Source organism: Myxocyprinus asiaticus, chromosome 32 (genome assembly GCF_019703515.2).
Source record: "Myxocyprinus asiaticus isolate MX2 ecotype Aquarium Trade chromosome 32, UBuf_Myxa_2, whole genome shotgun sequence".
Lineage (NCBI taxonomy): Eukaryota > Metazoa > Chordata > Actinopteri > Cypriniformes > Catostomidae > Myxocyprinus > Myxocyprinus asiaticus.
Genome location: NC_059375.1, coordinates 44,004,615 through 44,018,501, shown reverse-complemented (window position 1 = coordinate 44,018,501; position 13,887 = coordinate 44,004,615). Strand labels below are relative to the sequence as shown.

Here is a 13,887-nt window from a genome sequence, read left to right as displayed (position 1 = left end):
GTTATGATCACGACTGATGTTGGTTAAAATTAACTTATTAAAAGTGGAAAATAATATTAATATGGTAGTTTTTTGACGTGGACATTTTTGTCCTCTAGAGTAACTTTTTAAATTGACGCACAAGGGTTAAATTAGTTTTGAGTGGAGGAGAGACTAACATATTCATCAGACCAACAGATCCAAAGCTGTTCATCAATTACTGGACATAAAGATCTCTGCCAACAACACAACAGTCTCTGACAGAGGAAATATATTCACTCTGCGGTCAAAACAACACAAATGAACAGAGGAACAAGAAAACAGGTCTTTCTTTCACTCGCTCAATCATTCATTCTCCATTTTCTCCATTCGCACTGAAGTTTTATCAGTCTAGCTGATTCAGTGCCAGTGAGTCACATGTTCAATCTTATTATTCCTCTTTGACACATGACAACAGCTCACTGACATCCCATAATAACTCTATACAGGACAGACACGGGCTCGTACCGCTTACTGCACACGGTGCACTATATTCTGTATTTTACCTACCATTTACAACAGCATGATTTTCCCAAATATTGCTTTATAATAAACATATAGCATCTAATTTAGCTGCTGCTTATAAAAGCTAAAACATCAAAAAAGTATAAACATCAAATAAACAGCAGCTCTAATATTCCAAAAGTTGTGCAAAAACACAATCGCAAGAGATGTCATTTGTCTCCAAACCAAGTCATGTTTTAGCCATGCTTTACTGCCAATAGAGTCACTCTTTAAGGGTTGTTCACACTTGTGTTCACTTTAATAGAAAATAAATACGTTATATAATAGACAGCAGTTAGTTCCATGAGTCCTGATGTCTCACACCGCTTCACTCTATCACTCCACTTATGTTTGTGGTGTTCTAAAGTATAAGAGCAGCGCAGATGTGTAAAATAGCTATGTGTGTCTTTTAATTTTTCCCTGTGACATTAAAGATTTAAGCCAGCAGGTGGCGACAAAAAGACTTTGTTATGAGCCAGTTAAGCATGAAGTGCATCGAGTCCACACACGTCAGTCAGCGAGCGGTTTCTTTGAGGTCATCGGCATTGTCTCTCACTCTATGATCGCTCGGATTACTACTACAACTACAACAGCTGGGAAATACATTTAAACTAACAGCATCAGCATTTAGGCTTATCACAGCTGAGACAACAGATGGAACAATTAAAAACATACTTAAGGTGCTTAGCTAATACTGGAGTTTCCACGTTGTGAGGAGATCTAATCAACATGGCGGAGGAGAGAACGGTTTCTATAGTGAGTGACTCTTGCGCACCGGTTACCGTGAAATACTCAGGGGGGCACCCCCACTCGGACGTCTATTTTTACACAGAGAAAATAGGATGTATTTGACCATTTGTGTGTGTTGTGAGGCAGTCGAGTTGACGTGCATTGAGTCAGCACTGTGGCATAATGTTGATTACCACATAAAATTATTTCGACTTGTCCCTCCTTTTCTTAGAAAAAAAAAAAAAAGGGGCCTGGGTAGCTCAGCGAGTATTGATGCTGACTACCACCCCTGGAGTCGCGAGTTTGAATCCAGGGCGTGCCGAGTGACTCCAGCCAGGTCTCCTAAGCAACCAAATTGGCCTGGTTGCTAGGGAGGGTAGAGTCACATCAGGTAACCTCCTCGTGGTCGCTATAATGTGGTTCTCGCTCTCGGTGGGGCGTGTGGAGAGTTGTGCGTGGATGCCGCGGAGAATAGCGTGAAGCCTCTACACGCGCTACGTCTCCGCGGTAACGCGCTCAAGCCACGTGATAAGATGTAAACACTTTACAGATTGACCCCATTGACTTCCATTGAAAGTGTCTCACTGGAACACACATTTGTGCTTTTTTGTGCATGTGTGTGTGTGTTAATCAACATTATGCCACAAATGCTGTCGATTGAGCTTAACTTGTATTGAACCCGGAATATTCCTTGAATTAGTTTATAATTGCACTAGGCCGTATTGCGATGATGATTTTATTTAAATTAATTGTGCAGCCCTACTATTGCATTAAAAAAAAAAAGTGAAAGTGCATAATCTGCCACGTTAAACGTTTCAAATATTATGGAACATGATCACATGACATCACGTTACATGTTTGACTTGCAACGCATTTTGAATCCAAATTTGAGTGTTAACGTTCTAATTTTAGTCAGTCTGATCAACCATGAATCAAGAAAAAGATGTTAAAAATTGTTATTACTACTTCCGGATTATTTGTCACAGGAAATAGACAGTCAAATTGAATGCATTGCATTGTGGGACATAGTAATCCATGCAGTGAGCTCATATACTGCACATTTGTTCATACATGCTGCAGAAACAGTACTGGTACCAGTAGTAGGATGATGTCATTGAAACACAGCCTCATTTTGCCATTAATGTTGATGTTTGAATCTGGATGTTAGACGATCTACTTCCTGTTTACATGCACAAAATTGTTAATCTGAATTATACATAATCCGACTGCAGATTCTGAATGTAATGTTTATATGTAGCCTACACTGAGGAAAAAAAAATTTGTTTATTAATGTCCTTTTAACTATAGATTAACCTGAGAAGCAACTGCAAAGTACCCGTTTTCAGATAATGTTTGGCAACACTTCACATTAAGGTCCGGTTTGGTAAAAGTAGTACATGTATTAGGTCTCACATACTAACGTGCCATTTTACAGCATTTAACAACCTTAATATTATCTCACGTAATAAAAAAAAGAAAAATAAATAAAAATAAAAAAAAGTGCATTGTTAGTTCATTATGCATTACACCTTTTAATTTTACGAATGCATTATGTTGAAATAAACATTAAGCAACATTAATAAGTGCTGCAGAAGTATTGGTAATTCATGTTAATTAACGAGGTTAAAGGAATATTCCAGGTTGAGCTCAATCAACAGCATTTGTGACGATGTTGATTACCAAAAATGAGTTTTGACTCGTCCCTCCTTTTCTTTAAAGAAAGCACAAATGTGTGTTCCAGTGAGACACTAACAGTGGAAGTCAATGGGGTCAATAATCTGTAAACATTAAAATACTCACTGTTTCAAAAGTATAGACACAAGACATAAACAATGTGTGTTAACATGATTTTACTGTGATAACATCACTTACTAACCACATCTGTGGAAAGTTAGACAATTTTACCACTTTGTTGCCATGACGATGTAATGTCGTAAACCCTAAAACGACGGTAAAAATGACAATTTAAACAACCTTGCAGCTCAAATAATACACGAGTTTTAACAGAACAAAAAATGCAAGTAGGGCTGAAATGATTAGTCGATGTTAGACAATAAAATGTTTTTTTGTTGAATAGTCGTTTGATCTTAACGTAACATGAGATCAAATTAAACTCTAATGATGACGTGTGAGAGCAGCACTGCAGTTCACACCTGACTGAGGAGAGGAAGAATTACACAGATCACAGATGCACTCTAAACTTTCCAAACAGCTTCAGCTGATGTAGATCACACAGTATGAGGGAATTATAATGCAAAAATACTAAACAAGTAGTACAGAAGTACTCTCATTGTGGAATAAGTGGAACCGGAGCATTTTAAAAGGAAACATCTTTAATGCGGTTATATTTAATGCGTTCCATCTTTAATGCGGTTATATTTAATGCGTTCCATCTTTAATGCACTTTAATGCGTTCCATCTTTAATGCGGTTATATTTAATACGTTCCATCTTTAATGCGGTCATATTTAATGCGTTCCATCTTTAATACGTTCCATCTTTAAATCAGTTATATTTAATACGTTCCACCTTTAAATCAGTTATATTTAATACGTTCCATCATTAAATCAGTTATATTTAATACGTTCCATCTTTAAATCAGTTATATTTAATACGTTCCATCTTTAATGCGGTCATATTTAATGCGTTCCATCTTTAATACGTTCCATCTTTAAATCAGTTATATTTAATACGTTCCATCGTTAATGCGGTTATATTTAATACGTTCCATCTTTAATGCGGTTATATTTAATACGTTCCATCATTAAATCAGTTATATTTAATACGTTCCATCTTTAATGCGGTTATATTTAATGCGTTCCATCTTTAATACGTTCCATCTTTAAATCAGTTATATTTAATGCGTTCCATCGTTAATGCGGTTATATTTAATGCGTTCCATCGTTAATGCGGTTATATTTAATGCGTTCCATCTTTAATGCGGTTATATTTAATGCGTTCCATCTTTGTTAAAGTTCAAATAATAAGGAAGCAGATCACGTAAATAACTACAAACTCTGAAACGGTCATTTCTCTTCTATGAGTCATGTGAATGTCCCGATCTAAGGGGAAGAGACTGAAACTGCACCCGTCTGATGCACACTCTGTCACGGGATGCTCATCCCGAGCGCACACGCTTAATGCAGCTAGATTATAACGTGATGACTCTCGGTTTATTGAATCTTAATATATGCGTCACTGTGCATTTCTTATCGTGAAGAACATTAGCAATATGCAGCTTTATTAATAAGAGAGAGTTTAAGTTAAAGATGGATTGAAGTGAACAGAAAGGTGAGAGAGGGTAGTCTTCGCCCCATTATACACGGCAACAAAATATATTGATTTGTTTTGGCTTGTTTTCCAATATAAATAACTAAAACTTTTAAAACAACGTACATTTACTTTAGCAGATATACTGCAGAAGAAAAAATTGTTATCTGAGAATGTTGAATATAATATTAAAAATACAAATATTTTAAAATATCTAAAAATCCTTTAAAAAAAAAGATGCATTGACCTGAGAAGCAGCATATAAGATATTTAGACTTGCTTTTAGAGAATAGATCTTGAATATAAGTACATTTTGTCTTTACTGCACTTGCAGAAGTATAACCAAGTGAAAAAATACATTTATATACAAAATACACTTATATTTAAGATACATTCTCTTAAAGCACGTCTAAATATCTTATGTTGCTTCTCAAGTAAATGTATCTTGATTTAAGGATTTTTAGACAATTTTAAATGGAAAACAAGACAAAAACACTTGATAACAAGAGGATTTTATGCAGTTCATTTAAACTTATTTTCCCCCATTAATTCAGTGAATGTCATTTACAGGTATTTTTAAAATATGATTTTGTCCTCTTTATTGTTAGTAAGCACATTTAATACAACCTCGGGGCACAAGCTGCATAATCTATTAAGAGCTAACGATTAATCGTTGCAATAATCGCCGAATACTCGTTAGATTAATCGATCACCAATATAATCGTTAGTTGTAAACCTAAATGTAAGTGTTTTATAGAAATATAAGCTTCACATTTCTGCCTTTAAACCTCCAAAAACTGACCCCATTGACTTCCATTCTCTCACTGGAACACAGATGTGCTTTTTTAAGAAAAGGAGGAACGAGTTGAAATTAATTTATGCCACAAATGCTGTTGATTGAGCTTCACTTGTATTGAACTCAGAATGTTCCTTTAATGTTAAATGTATACAAGCTTATTGTAAAGTGTTTCCAAATGCATCTTGCATGTACGCTTAGTGTATTTTTTTGTCTTGTTGCCGTGGCATTTTGTTTCACTTGCTTTTCAATCGTTTAGCCTTAAAATGAGTGACAAAATCTACTAAGACACACTTAAATTCCAGATATAATCTGTGAAAACAAGCCTTAATTATCTTGCATTATATCTTGCTCATTACACTGCAAAACACTGCAGAATTATCTAAACATACTTAAAATGTGATTTCCTTGTCAAGCAAAATGGGATAAGATATTAAGTCTTGTTGTAAGATAAATCTGATAAAATGGAGTGAACTTTATGCTTAAAACAAGAAAAATAATCTGCCAATGGGGTGAGAAAAATAAACTTGCTTTCCCTTTGAATTAAGTTTATTTTTCCCTATTAGCAAACAGTTTTTTCTGCTGAACCAAAGCAGTGCGTCATGTCAATTTCACAGCAAACTATGCGTGTGCTTTTACACCAGCAGCTTTAAACATCATTGAGCGCACCCTATAATTTCAAAACTCACCTGTGAAAACATCCTGGAAGCTGCAGGTAGAGGCCTGAATCACAGACACCCTTTGGGTCGGACTGCCCGTCCTGAGTGTGCCCTCTGAGCCACCGTACTCAAGGTAATCAGCTGAGCCTGTTGTTTTGGGTGGCAGGGACCGCAGTTCCTCCGTCCAGTCCGCCGATCGACTGATGGGACCCGTGATGGTGTAGGACCGCTGCCGCTTCACTCTTCTCCTCTCCGCCCTGATGATAGTCACCGGGGAGTCCCGGCCTCGGCGTGTGGACAGCGGGCTGTGGGACGGCGAGGGCGCGGGCGAGCACAAGGGCGAGCTGAGCTGCCGTGTGGTGGTTCTGATGTAGGACGTGCTGATGGGGGGGTACGGCTTCACGGAGTTGCCGCCGTTTGATTTTAAGAGCCTTGAGGCGAGTGGACTTTCCTGTTGCGAGAAAGTAACACAACTCTTCCGCCGTTGGAAAGCAGGCGTTTCGTCCTCATTGTCAGGTGGTTCAGAGGTTATTTCCACAGTGCTGAGACACTCCAGAGAGCCCGCAGATACTGTATCTGTGCTCGGCCCATCTTTAGGCGACTCATCTGAGGGATTTCCATTTTCTTCCTCTTCGACAGCTTCCACCGCGCTTTCAAACGAAGCCGTGAGGTCCGGGAAGCTGGTGGTGCTGGTCGTCTCGGCAACGGGGCTTGTAGGAAGGGGGGGGTTGCTTACTGCCTCTGGCTCTTTTGTGACTGTTGCCATGGCGATGGAGGCACAAAGGGCTGCATCTGAGCTGCGAGACTCTCCATTCACAGCCCTCACCTCTTCTGCGGGCTGCGGGGAGAGACACATGCTGCTAACATGTCCGTTTTCTCGTTTGGGAAGCGCTTCCAGCATAGTGAACGGCTCCGAGTCTGGGGTGGGGGTGCTTTTAGCGTCACTTAAGCTGGTTTGTATATAGTCCTTTTCCCAGGACAGCTCGGCGCCACCGAGAACCACGCTCTGCTTTAGACGGATGGCTTGCTGAATATCAGCCAACAGATCCTCTTGTTCTGCGGCCGAGTGAAAGCTGTACATATCCATGTCCGATCCGGAGCTCACCACTTTCTTCTCCTCTTCCTCCGGGCCGTCGGTCGCATCCAGCGTGGTCTGCCTGCTGTCAGCCACCAGTCGAGGCCTCTCGCATTCTGCGTCCGACTGGCCGAGCTCATCTCCGGACAGATCCGGTGTTTTATTGCACAGAGACGGAACGCTGTCGAGTTCATCGTGCTGGGAGTCTAATGCATCCTCTTTAGAGCCGCCCAGAAATCCTTTCACCTTCCCAAGGTTCTTACGTTTCCGTATGTGAGGAAAGACGGATTTGGAGTCTGATTTGTTTTTCTTCTTCCCACCCTCCCCACCCTTACCATTTTTACCATGGGATTTCTTCCCTTGAAATCCTTTCTTGGTGCCATCGTTCTCCCGGACAGCTCCACACTCCTCGGCTGCGCCTCCTCCTGCATCCCCCCCAGCGGAGCGCTTGAGCTTTCCGTCTTGATTTCCCATGATGAGTAGCTCCCTCACACCATGGCCGCTCCCGAGCCTGTGTTTACATCTGCGTGAGCGCCCAGTCGATGACGTGCTCTCGCTGTCAGATGATGATGATGATGATGATGATGAGAGCAACGGGCTGGAGGAGGCGGTGACGAAAGAGAGATACAGGAGCTTGCTGTCACTCTCCAGCTCATCCTGGAGTCTGCAGAGCGTGCCGGGATGGGAGGGGGAGCGGCCTCGAGGGAGCGACACAGTGCCATCTGCATGCAGCCCCTCCCTCTGCGTGTGCTGCATGTGCTGCGTGTGGGAGACAGTACTGCTGTCGTCTGCCCAGACTTAACGCACACAGCAGTCTCTGCCTGAAGCCTGGTACCTCCAGCATCTGCATGGGCTGCATCATCAAACACACACAATCGCACAAACACCAGCTACTAACAGAATGGAGAGACAACAACAAAATAGCTGTTAGAAATAATAAATATTTACACTGCAAAAAAATATTTATAATATATATAAGCAACTGCACAAGATATATTTAGGCTTGTTTATAGAGAACGCATCTTTGCTTTGTGCTACCAGCATATTTTCTCTTTAACCCCTTTTTAAAATCATGTATATTCAAGATATTTTTGCTCAGAAGAAGCTATTGTACACAGTTTTACTTATCAGGTAAATTGATCATGTTAAAAAAAATCTAAACATCCTTAAAACAAGACAAATATACTCATTAAGAATATGATTTATTGCACTGAAGTGAGGTTTATGTTTAAAGCAAGTGGGAAAAATATATTGACTTACATTCAAGATTCTGTGAAAGAAATATGTATAAAGCTGCACTACCTAACTATGCATCATGTGGATAATTAAACAAAACATACTGTTGACGAAAACATGACTAGAAATAAATGCAGCCTAATACCATGAACATGTACGTGACAGTGGCAACATTTTGCGTACTTCATTACATGTAAAATGTCCAGCGGGGGGCGCCAAAAGTGAGTGAAATGGTGACGTAATCAGATGAGGTTTTTAATATGAATCTTAAGGCTGCACTATGTAACTGTGCTCTCTAGCGACATCTGTGGTTGAAACTTAAAACTGCAAGCAATTTGCGGAAGAACACTTTACGTCAGTCGTGTTTTGGCACTGCTGTTCTGGCGGATGATTCTCATGATTTGAGCTTCGCCTGTGTGTGATCATAACTGGAGATATTCAGATCCGGAGTCATAACGTGCTGTTTTCATGTTGATATTATGTTATATGATTAAACATTTAAAACTGAAATATTACTTGCTTTGAGGATAAACAACTCTTGTATTTAGATATTTAGAATGAATGAATTTTACACTTATAGCGCTTTTCTGACACTCCCAGTTACCAGTATATTTTAATATGATTATTCAAGTGTTTTATCTACTATTAATGTTTGTATTGTTCTACACTTCTGTTTACGAGATGATTCTCGTGATACGAATTCAATGGAAGATTTTATTATTGTTATATTATATTGTACAGCATCAGTTGATAATGCAAGTGAACCGTAATACTACAATAGTATGTCTATGCAATGCACACAATAACACCATAAACTAAGGATTTAATAATAATGGGGATAAAATATACTTTATTAAACATGAAAATAATGTTTATGCAATATAACAGTTACAAGTCAATTTTAGAAGTCATTAATATTAGTAAACATGTCACAGTAACTTCCCCTGACAACGTAGAAACATCGCGATTGGTTAACACACGAGTAAAGTTCGATTTATACAAGCATGATGAGCAATATAAGTTTCAACAACCCTAACAGACAACATATCCAAGCATTATAGCAGGTAAACAACTTCACCAAACGGATAACAGATATGCGTGAGTGTGACTGACTTAACGAACGTAGTTTTTCCAGCCGGAACACGAGACGGCCGGTTCTTCTTTCCTGTGTTTACGGACATGACGTAATGTCGGAAGGATGTACGTCATAAGCCAGCGATTACGCGCCAAATCGAACCCAACAGCCTTACCGTAGTGAATCAGGGTAAAAACATTGTTTTGAACACTGGTCGTCGATGTACTCAATAATGGAAATTTGTTCATTTTTAACCAAAAAAAAAAAATAAAAAAATCATACAAAGTGCAGCTTTAATGCAATGTTGCTTTTTAGGTAATTTCACTTTGTTTTAAGGATGTTTAGATATTTTTTGGGGAAACAAAACAAAGATACCAATTATAAGTAGGATTTTGTTTTTTCAGCACATGATATTGACTTTATTATTCATTTTCTATTAGAGGTCAACCGATAGTGGATTTTGCCGATACCGATATCTAAGGTGGTGGGAAAGGCCAATTACTCGGCCGAATTAATTCTCTCTTTACTATGGCGGGCAAAGACAGAGTACAAAATGAATAAAATCCCAGATGAGGTGCATAACGCAGGACTTGTGTATAAACATGCCCAAAACGGTGACTCTTATTTTGTAATACGAAATGATGAAAAAAAACAACAATCGTCATAGAATTTTGCTGATAACCGATAGTTCCAAAAAGCAACTATCGGCACCGATTAATCAGTAAAACCGATATATCGGTTGACCTCTATTTCCTACAGATAACTTAAACATGAATGGGTTCTGTCCATTGTAATCAAACAACAGACTAAAATTATGACAAAGCAATAAACTATCTTTGTAAAAAGAAATTCAGCTAATCTGAGACACAGTTAGGCTATTATATGCCATTCAATGAATGAGGAAATCAATTCTCAAATAAATCTGGCCTTCAGTTTAGGACTGACAGAACTTTTCAATCATCATGAAACTTTGTTTCTGTTGCCTTCAACTATAAACTTCATTTTCCTGTCATTCTCTCTTGATGGTTTGAATAGCTCAGAATCCACAATAAACCTAATTTACCAAAACTGCAGGTATTCTGGAACTCAGCACATGCCGACAGAGGTCACAACAAAACCCTTAATTATTGAAATGAGGCCTTTATCTTAAAAGGATAGTTCACCCAAAAATGTACATTCTGACAGCATTTCATCATGTTGTTCCAAACCTGTATGACTTTCTTCCTCGGATCACAAAAGTTAGACAGAATGACATCACTTTCATTGTTTGGAAAAATATGCAATGTAAGTGAATAGTGAATGAGACTAACATACTGACCAACATCTCCTTTTATGTTACACAGAAGAAAGTCATGCATGTTTGGAACAACATGAGGGTGAGTAAATTATGACAATTTTCATAAAGGAACACAATACAAGTTCAATACAAGTTAAGCTCAATCGACAGCATTTGAGGCATAATGTTGATGACCACAAAAAATAATCTCAATCTGAAACTCAAATCTGACACGCACACGCACTCACTCTCGCGCACGCACTCACGCGCACGCACATGCACGCACTCTTTGCAAATACATTTTTACTACAAAAAGTTTGAAATTGCAAAATGTTTACGACGTTTCTCTGTTTTATACTCGAATTTTCTGAATTTTACAGTTCATTTCTGTTTCTTGATGTTCATTTTCTTGACATTATTATGCATTTACTTTGAGTTATTAAATTTATGTTTGAAATAAATTATTGGTATAAAATGTTTATTCTGTGTCTTCTCTTTGTAACACCATGGTCAGGTTTGACTGCAACATAATGGACTGCAAAAACTGACACTTCAAATCAATTTTAAAATGATAAACTTTGACAAATAATAGTTTGATAATGTCTAAATATATATCTAAATGTATATCTTGTGATAAAATATAAAATGAGGTTACAACGAGTCATCAGATTACACAGTATGTGTCTACAGTCATCTACTGGCTGTTACTGACATGACATGATGTTCAACTCATGTTATTTATATTTTGTTCACCAGATGGCAGAAATCTGCCTCCAATTTATGTCACATTCTCATATTTTCTTCATTTTCCCACAAACAGAAGTTTAGGTTCTGAATTATATTTTATTTATTTTTTTAATGTACTGATGTAACGCTGTAAACCCTAAAAATGACGATTTAAACAACAGCTCAAATAATACACAAGTATTAACAGAAGAATTAATGTAAGTGCTTTTATAAATTATAAACTTCACATTTCTACCTTTTAAACCCTCCAAAATTTGACCCCATTGACTTCCATTGTAAGTGCCTCACTGTTACCTCCATTTTTGCTTTTATTCTTTTATTTTTCATTTTTTTGTAAAGGAGGAATGAGTCAAAATTAATGTTTGTTGTAATCGACATCATGTCACAAATGCTGTCGGTTGAGTATTCCTTATAGGAATTTGTGGAAACAAAGCCAAAACACCATAGAAACTAAAGATCACTACAATTAAACTAGTTACTTGATAGGGCATACAATGTAATTTATAAAATAAATCATTATAACGTTTATAGTGTGAGTAATTATTGATATTCATCCTGTTACTCTGGAACATCAAACAAACTTTAAGAAGTACAACTCAATCTATAACTCTAAATATTGAGTGTTTGTCTCGAATACTCACTTTGGAATCACCGATACACACTTAATCCTCCGTCTTGACCGTGTGCGCGCACGTGTGTGAGTTCATCTTTTCCGCCGCGGGTTTTAAAGAGACACCTGTGCGGCAATCACATTCATGTTTTCCATTGACGAATTTATTTTTAACAATAACTTATAAACCTTTAAAGATAGACCTACCATGAGCTCCGAGGTTGTTCATCGATGGTATATGCTTCTGTTGAAGCCATCCGTCTGCGTTATTTCAACTTCATTGTTTAATAGCAGAATTCCTGGTCAACAACTACATTACCCATGATACAGCAGAGAAAGATCCACCAATCAGAGTACCGCGGCCAAGAAAGCGCGCGAAATAAGACTGCCCACTTCAATGACGCACTCTGAATGACGCAAACGAGTCAGTCTCGCCACTTATATATTTGTGTATATCGGAATATTTCGCAAACATAAAAAATAAACTATATTATAATAAAATATAAATAAAATATATTGTTTCTATACTTATAATCAACAAACTCAAATTAATATTTTGATATATTTCCATAGTTTTATATTCGATCGTGTCAATCGCAATGCTTCATGGGATTGTAGTTCGTCGGGTTGTAGTTCTCGTCCGACTGACGAGTCGGATTTCAAATCAAATCAAATCACTTTTATTGTTACACAATCATATACACAAGTGCAATAGTGGGTGAAAGTCTTGGGTGCATTATGAGATTTTCACATAATTTTGTGCCTTAAAATAAAGTCTGTAATGTTGCGATTTGGTTCATGCTTTACAACTCTTTAATGTATTTTTATTTTATTTATTTATTTTTTTTTTAAAGTCTATGGAAGAAATGAATGTGAAAAATCCTTCCGGAACCCAGACGCTGAATATATATATATATGAAGTTTAAATCAGCATAAACATCCTCACAAAAAAAAAATGGTACCCATTTAATTTAAAAAACAAACACTATTTTATCATAATTTCAGAAAATGTGAGCACTTTTTTACAAATTACAATTTTATTTAGTCATAGTAAGCCATAAAATGACCTTGTTTAAAACATTTAGACAAAACATTTTATAGAATCATTTAAAACAACACACACACAACACTGAAATGTCAAATTTTAATAAAGTAATTGTAGGACACAGTGAATACTGTAATGGTAAAGACGCTTTTAAAAATAAGATCAATCAGTGTAAAACAGTTCAAACAAAACCAGCACTGGATATATGTATTAAATACTGAGTACTTTATACAAAATATAACCACAGAAAAACACAGTTGGTTTCATTGATCAAACATTTTGGTATAGCCATCACTGAAATAACTTCATACAGTGAGGAGTTATTATTTATTACTCCATGTACAAGAGTAATCAATATAAAGATTACCAATCAGCCTAAATAAGGAGACCAAAAAAACTGTCATAAAGTGTGTTTGAAATGAATGAATGTGTTTGTGTGTGTTTATTAAAAAATAAAGCAATAACCTGAAAAATGTGTTTTCAGGCAGCACAAGTCTTTCACAGGCTGTTTTTATTATAACCACTAGAGGAGAGTGTTGATCAAAAACATCTTTAAAATCAATCTCATCTCATGAAGTTGAGGATGAATTGGCCACCAAAACCTAATTATATTCAGCTACTGGGAAATGCAGACATTCAAGAGAACAAAAGTAACTAAATTCCCAGTAAATGCCGCGTCACTCCACTGAGATTGAAGCTTCAATACAATATCCAATATAGTACCACAACATGGAGCAACACACAGGCACCATAAATCCCATAACGAAAACACGTCACAGTCCAAACCAACATCTCAATGAAGGTGAACATTACAAGTCCAAAAATCCCATTAAATGAACAGTTCACCT

At 37.4% G+C, this 13,887-nt stretch overlaps 1 protein-coding gene across 1 annotated transcript in view; it reads right to left on the bottom strand.

The window, feature by feature from the left end:
- Positions 1–12,330, bottom strand: part of fmn2b (formin 2b) — a 90,966-nt gene extending 78,636 nt beyond the window's left edge. Inside the window, exons 1-3 of the mRNA XM_051667854.1 lie at positions 12,202–12,330; positions 12,026–12,120; positions 6,006–7,943 (exon numbers count right to left, since the gene is read on the bottom strand). Of these exons, the coding sequence (XP_051523814.1) occupies positions 6,006–7,806 (1,801 nt within the window). The 5' untranslated portion in view covers positions 7,807–7,943; positions 12,026–12,120; positions 12,202–12,330. The remainder of the gene's footprint in view (positions 1–6,005; positions 7,944–12,025; positions 12,121–12,201) is intronic.
- Positions 12,331–13,887: the final 1,557 nt, after the last annotated feature.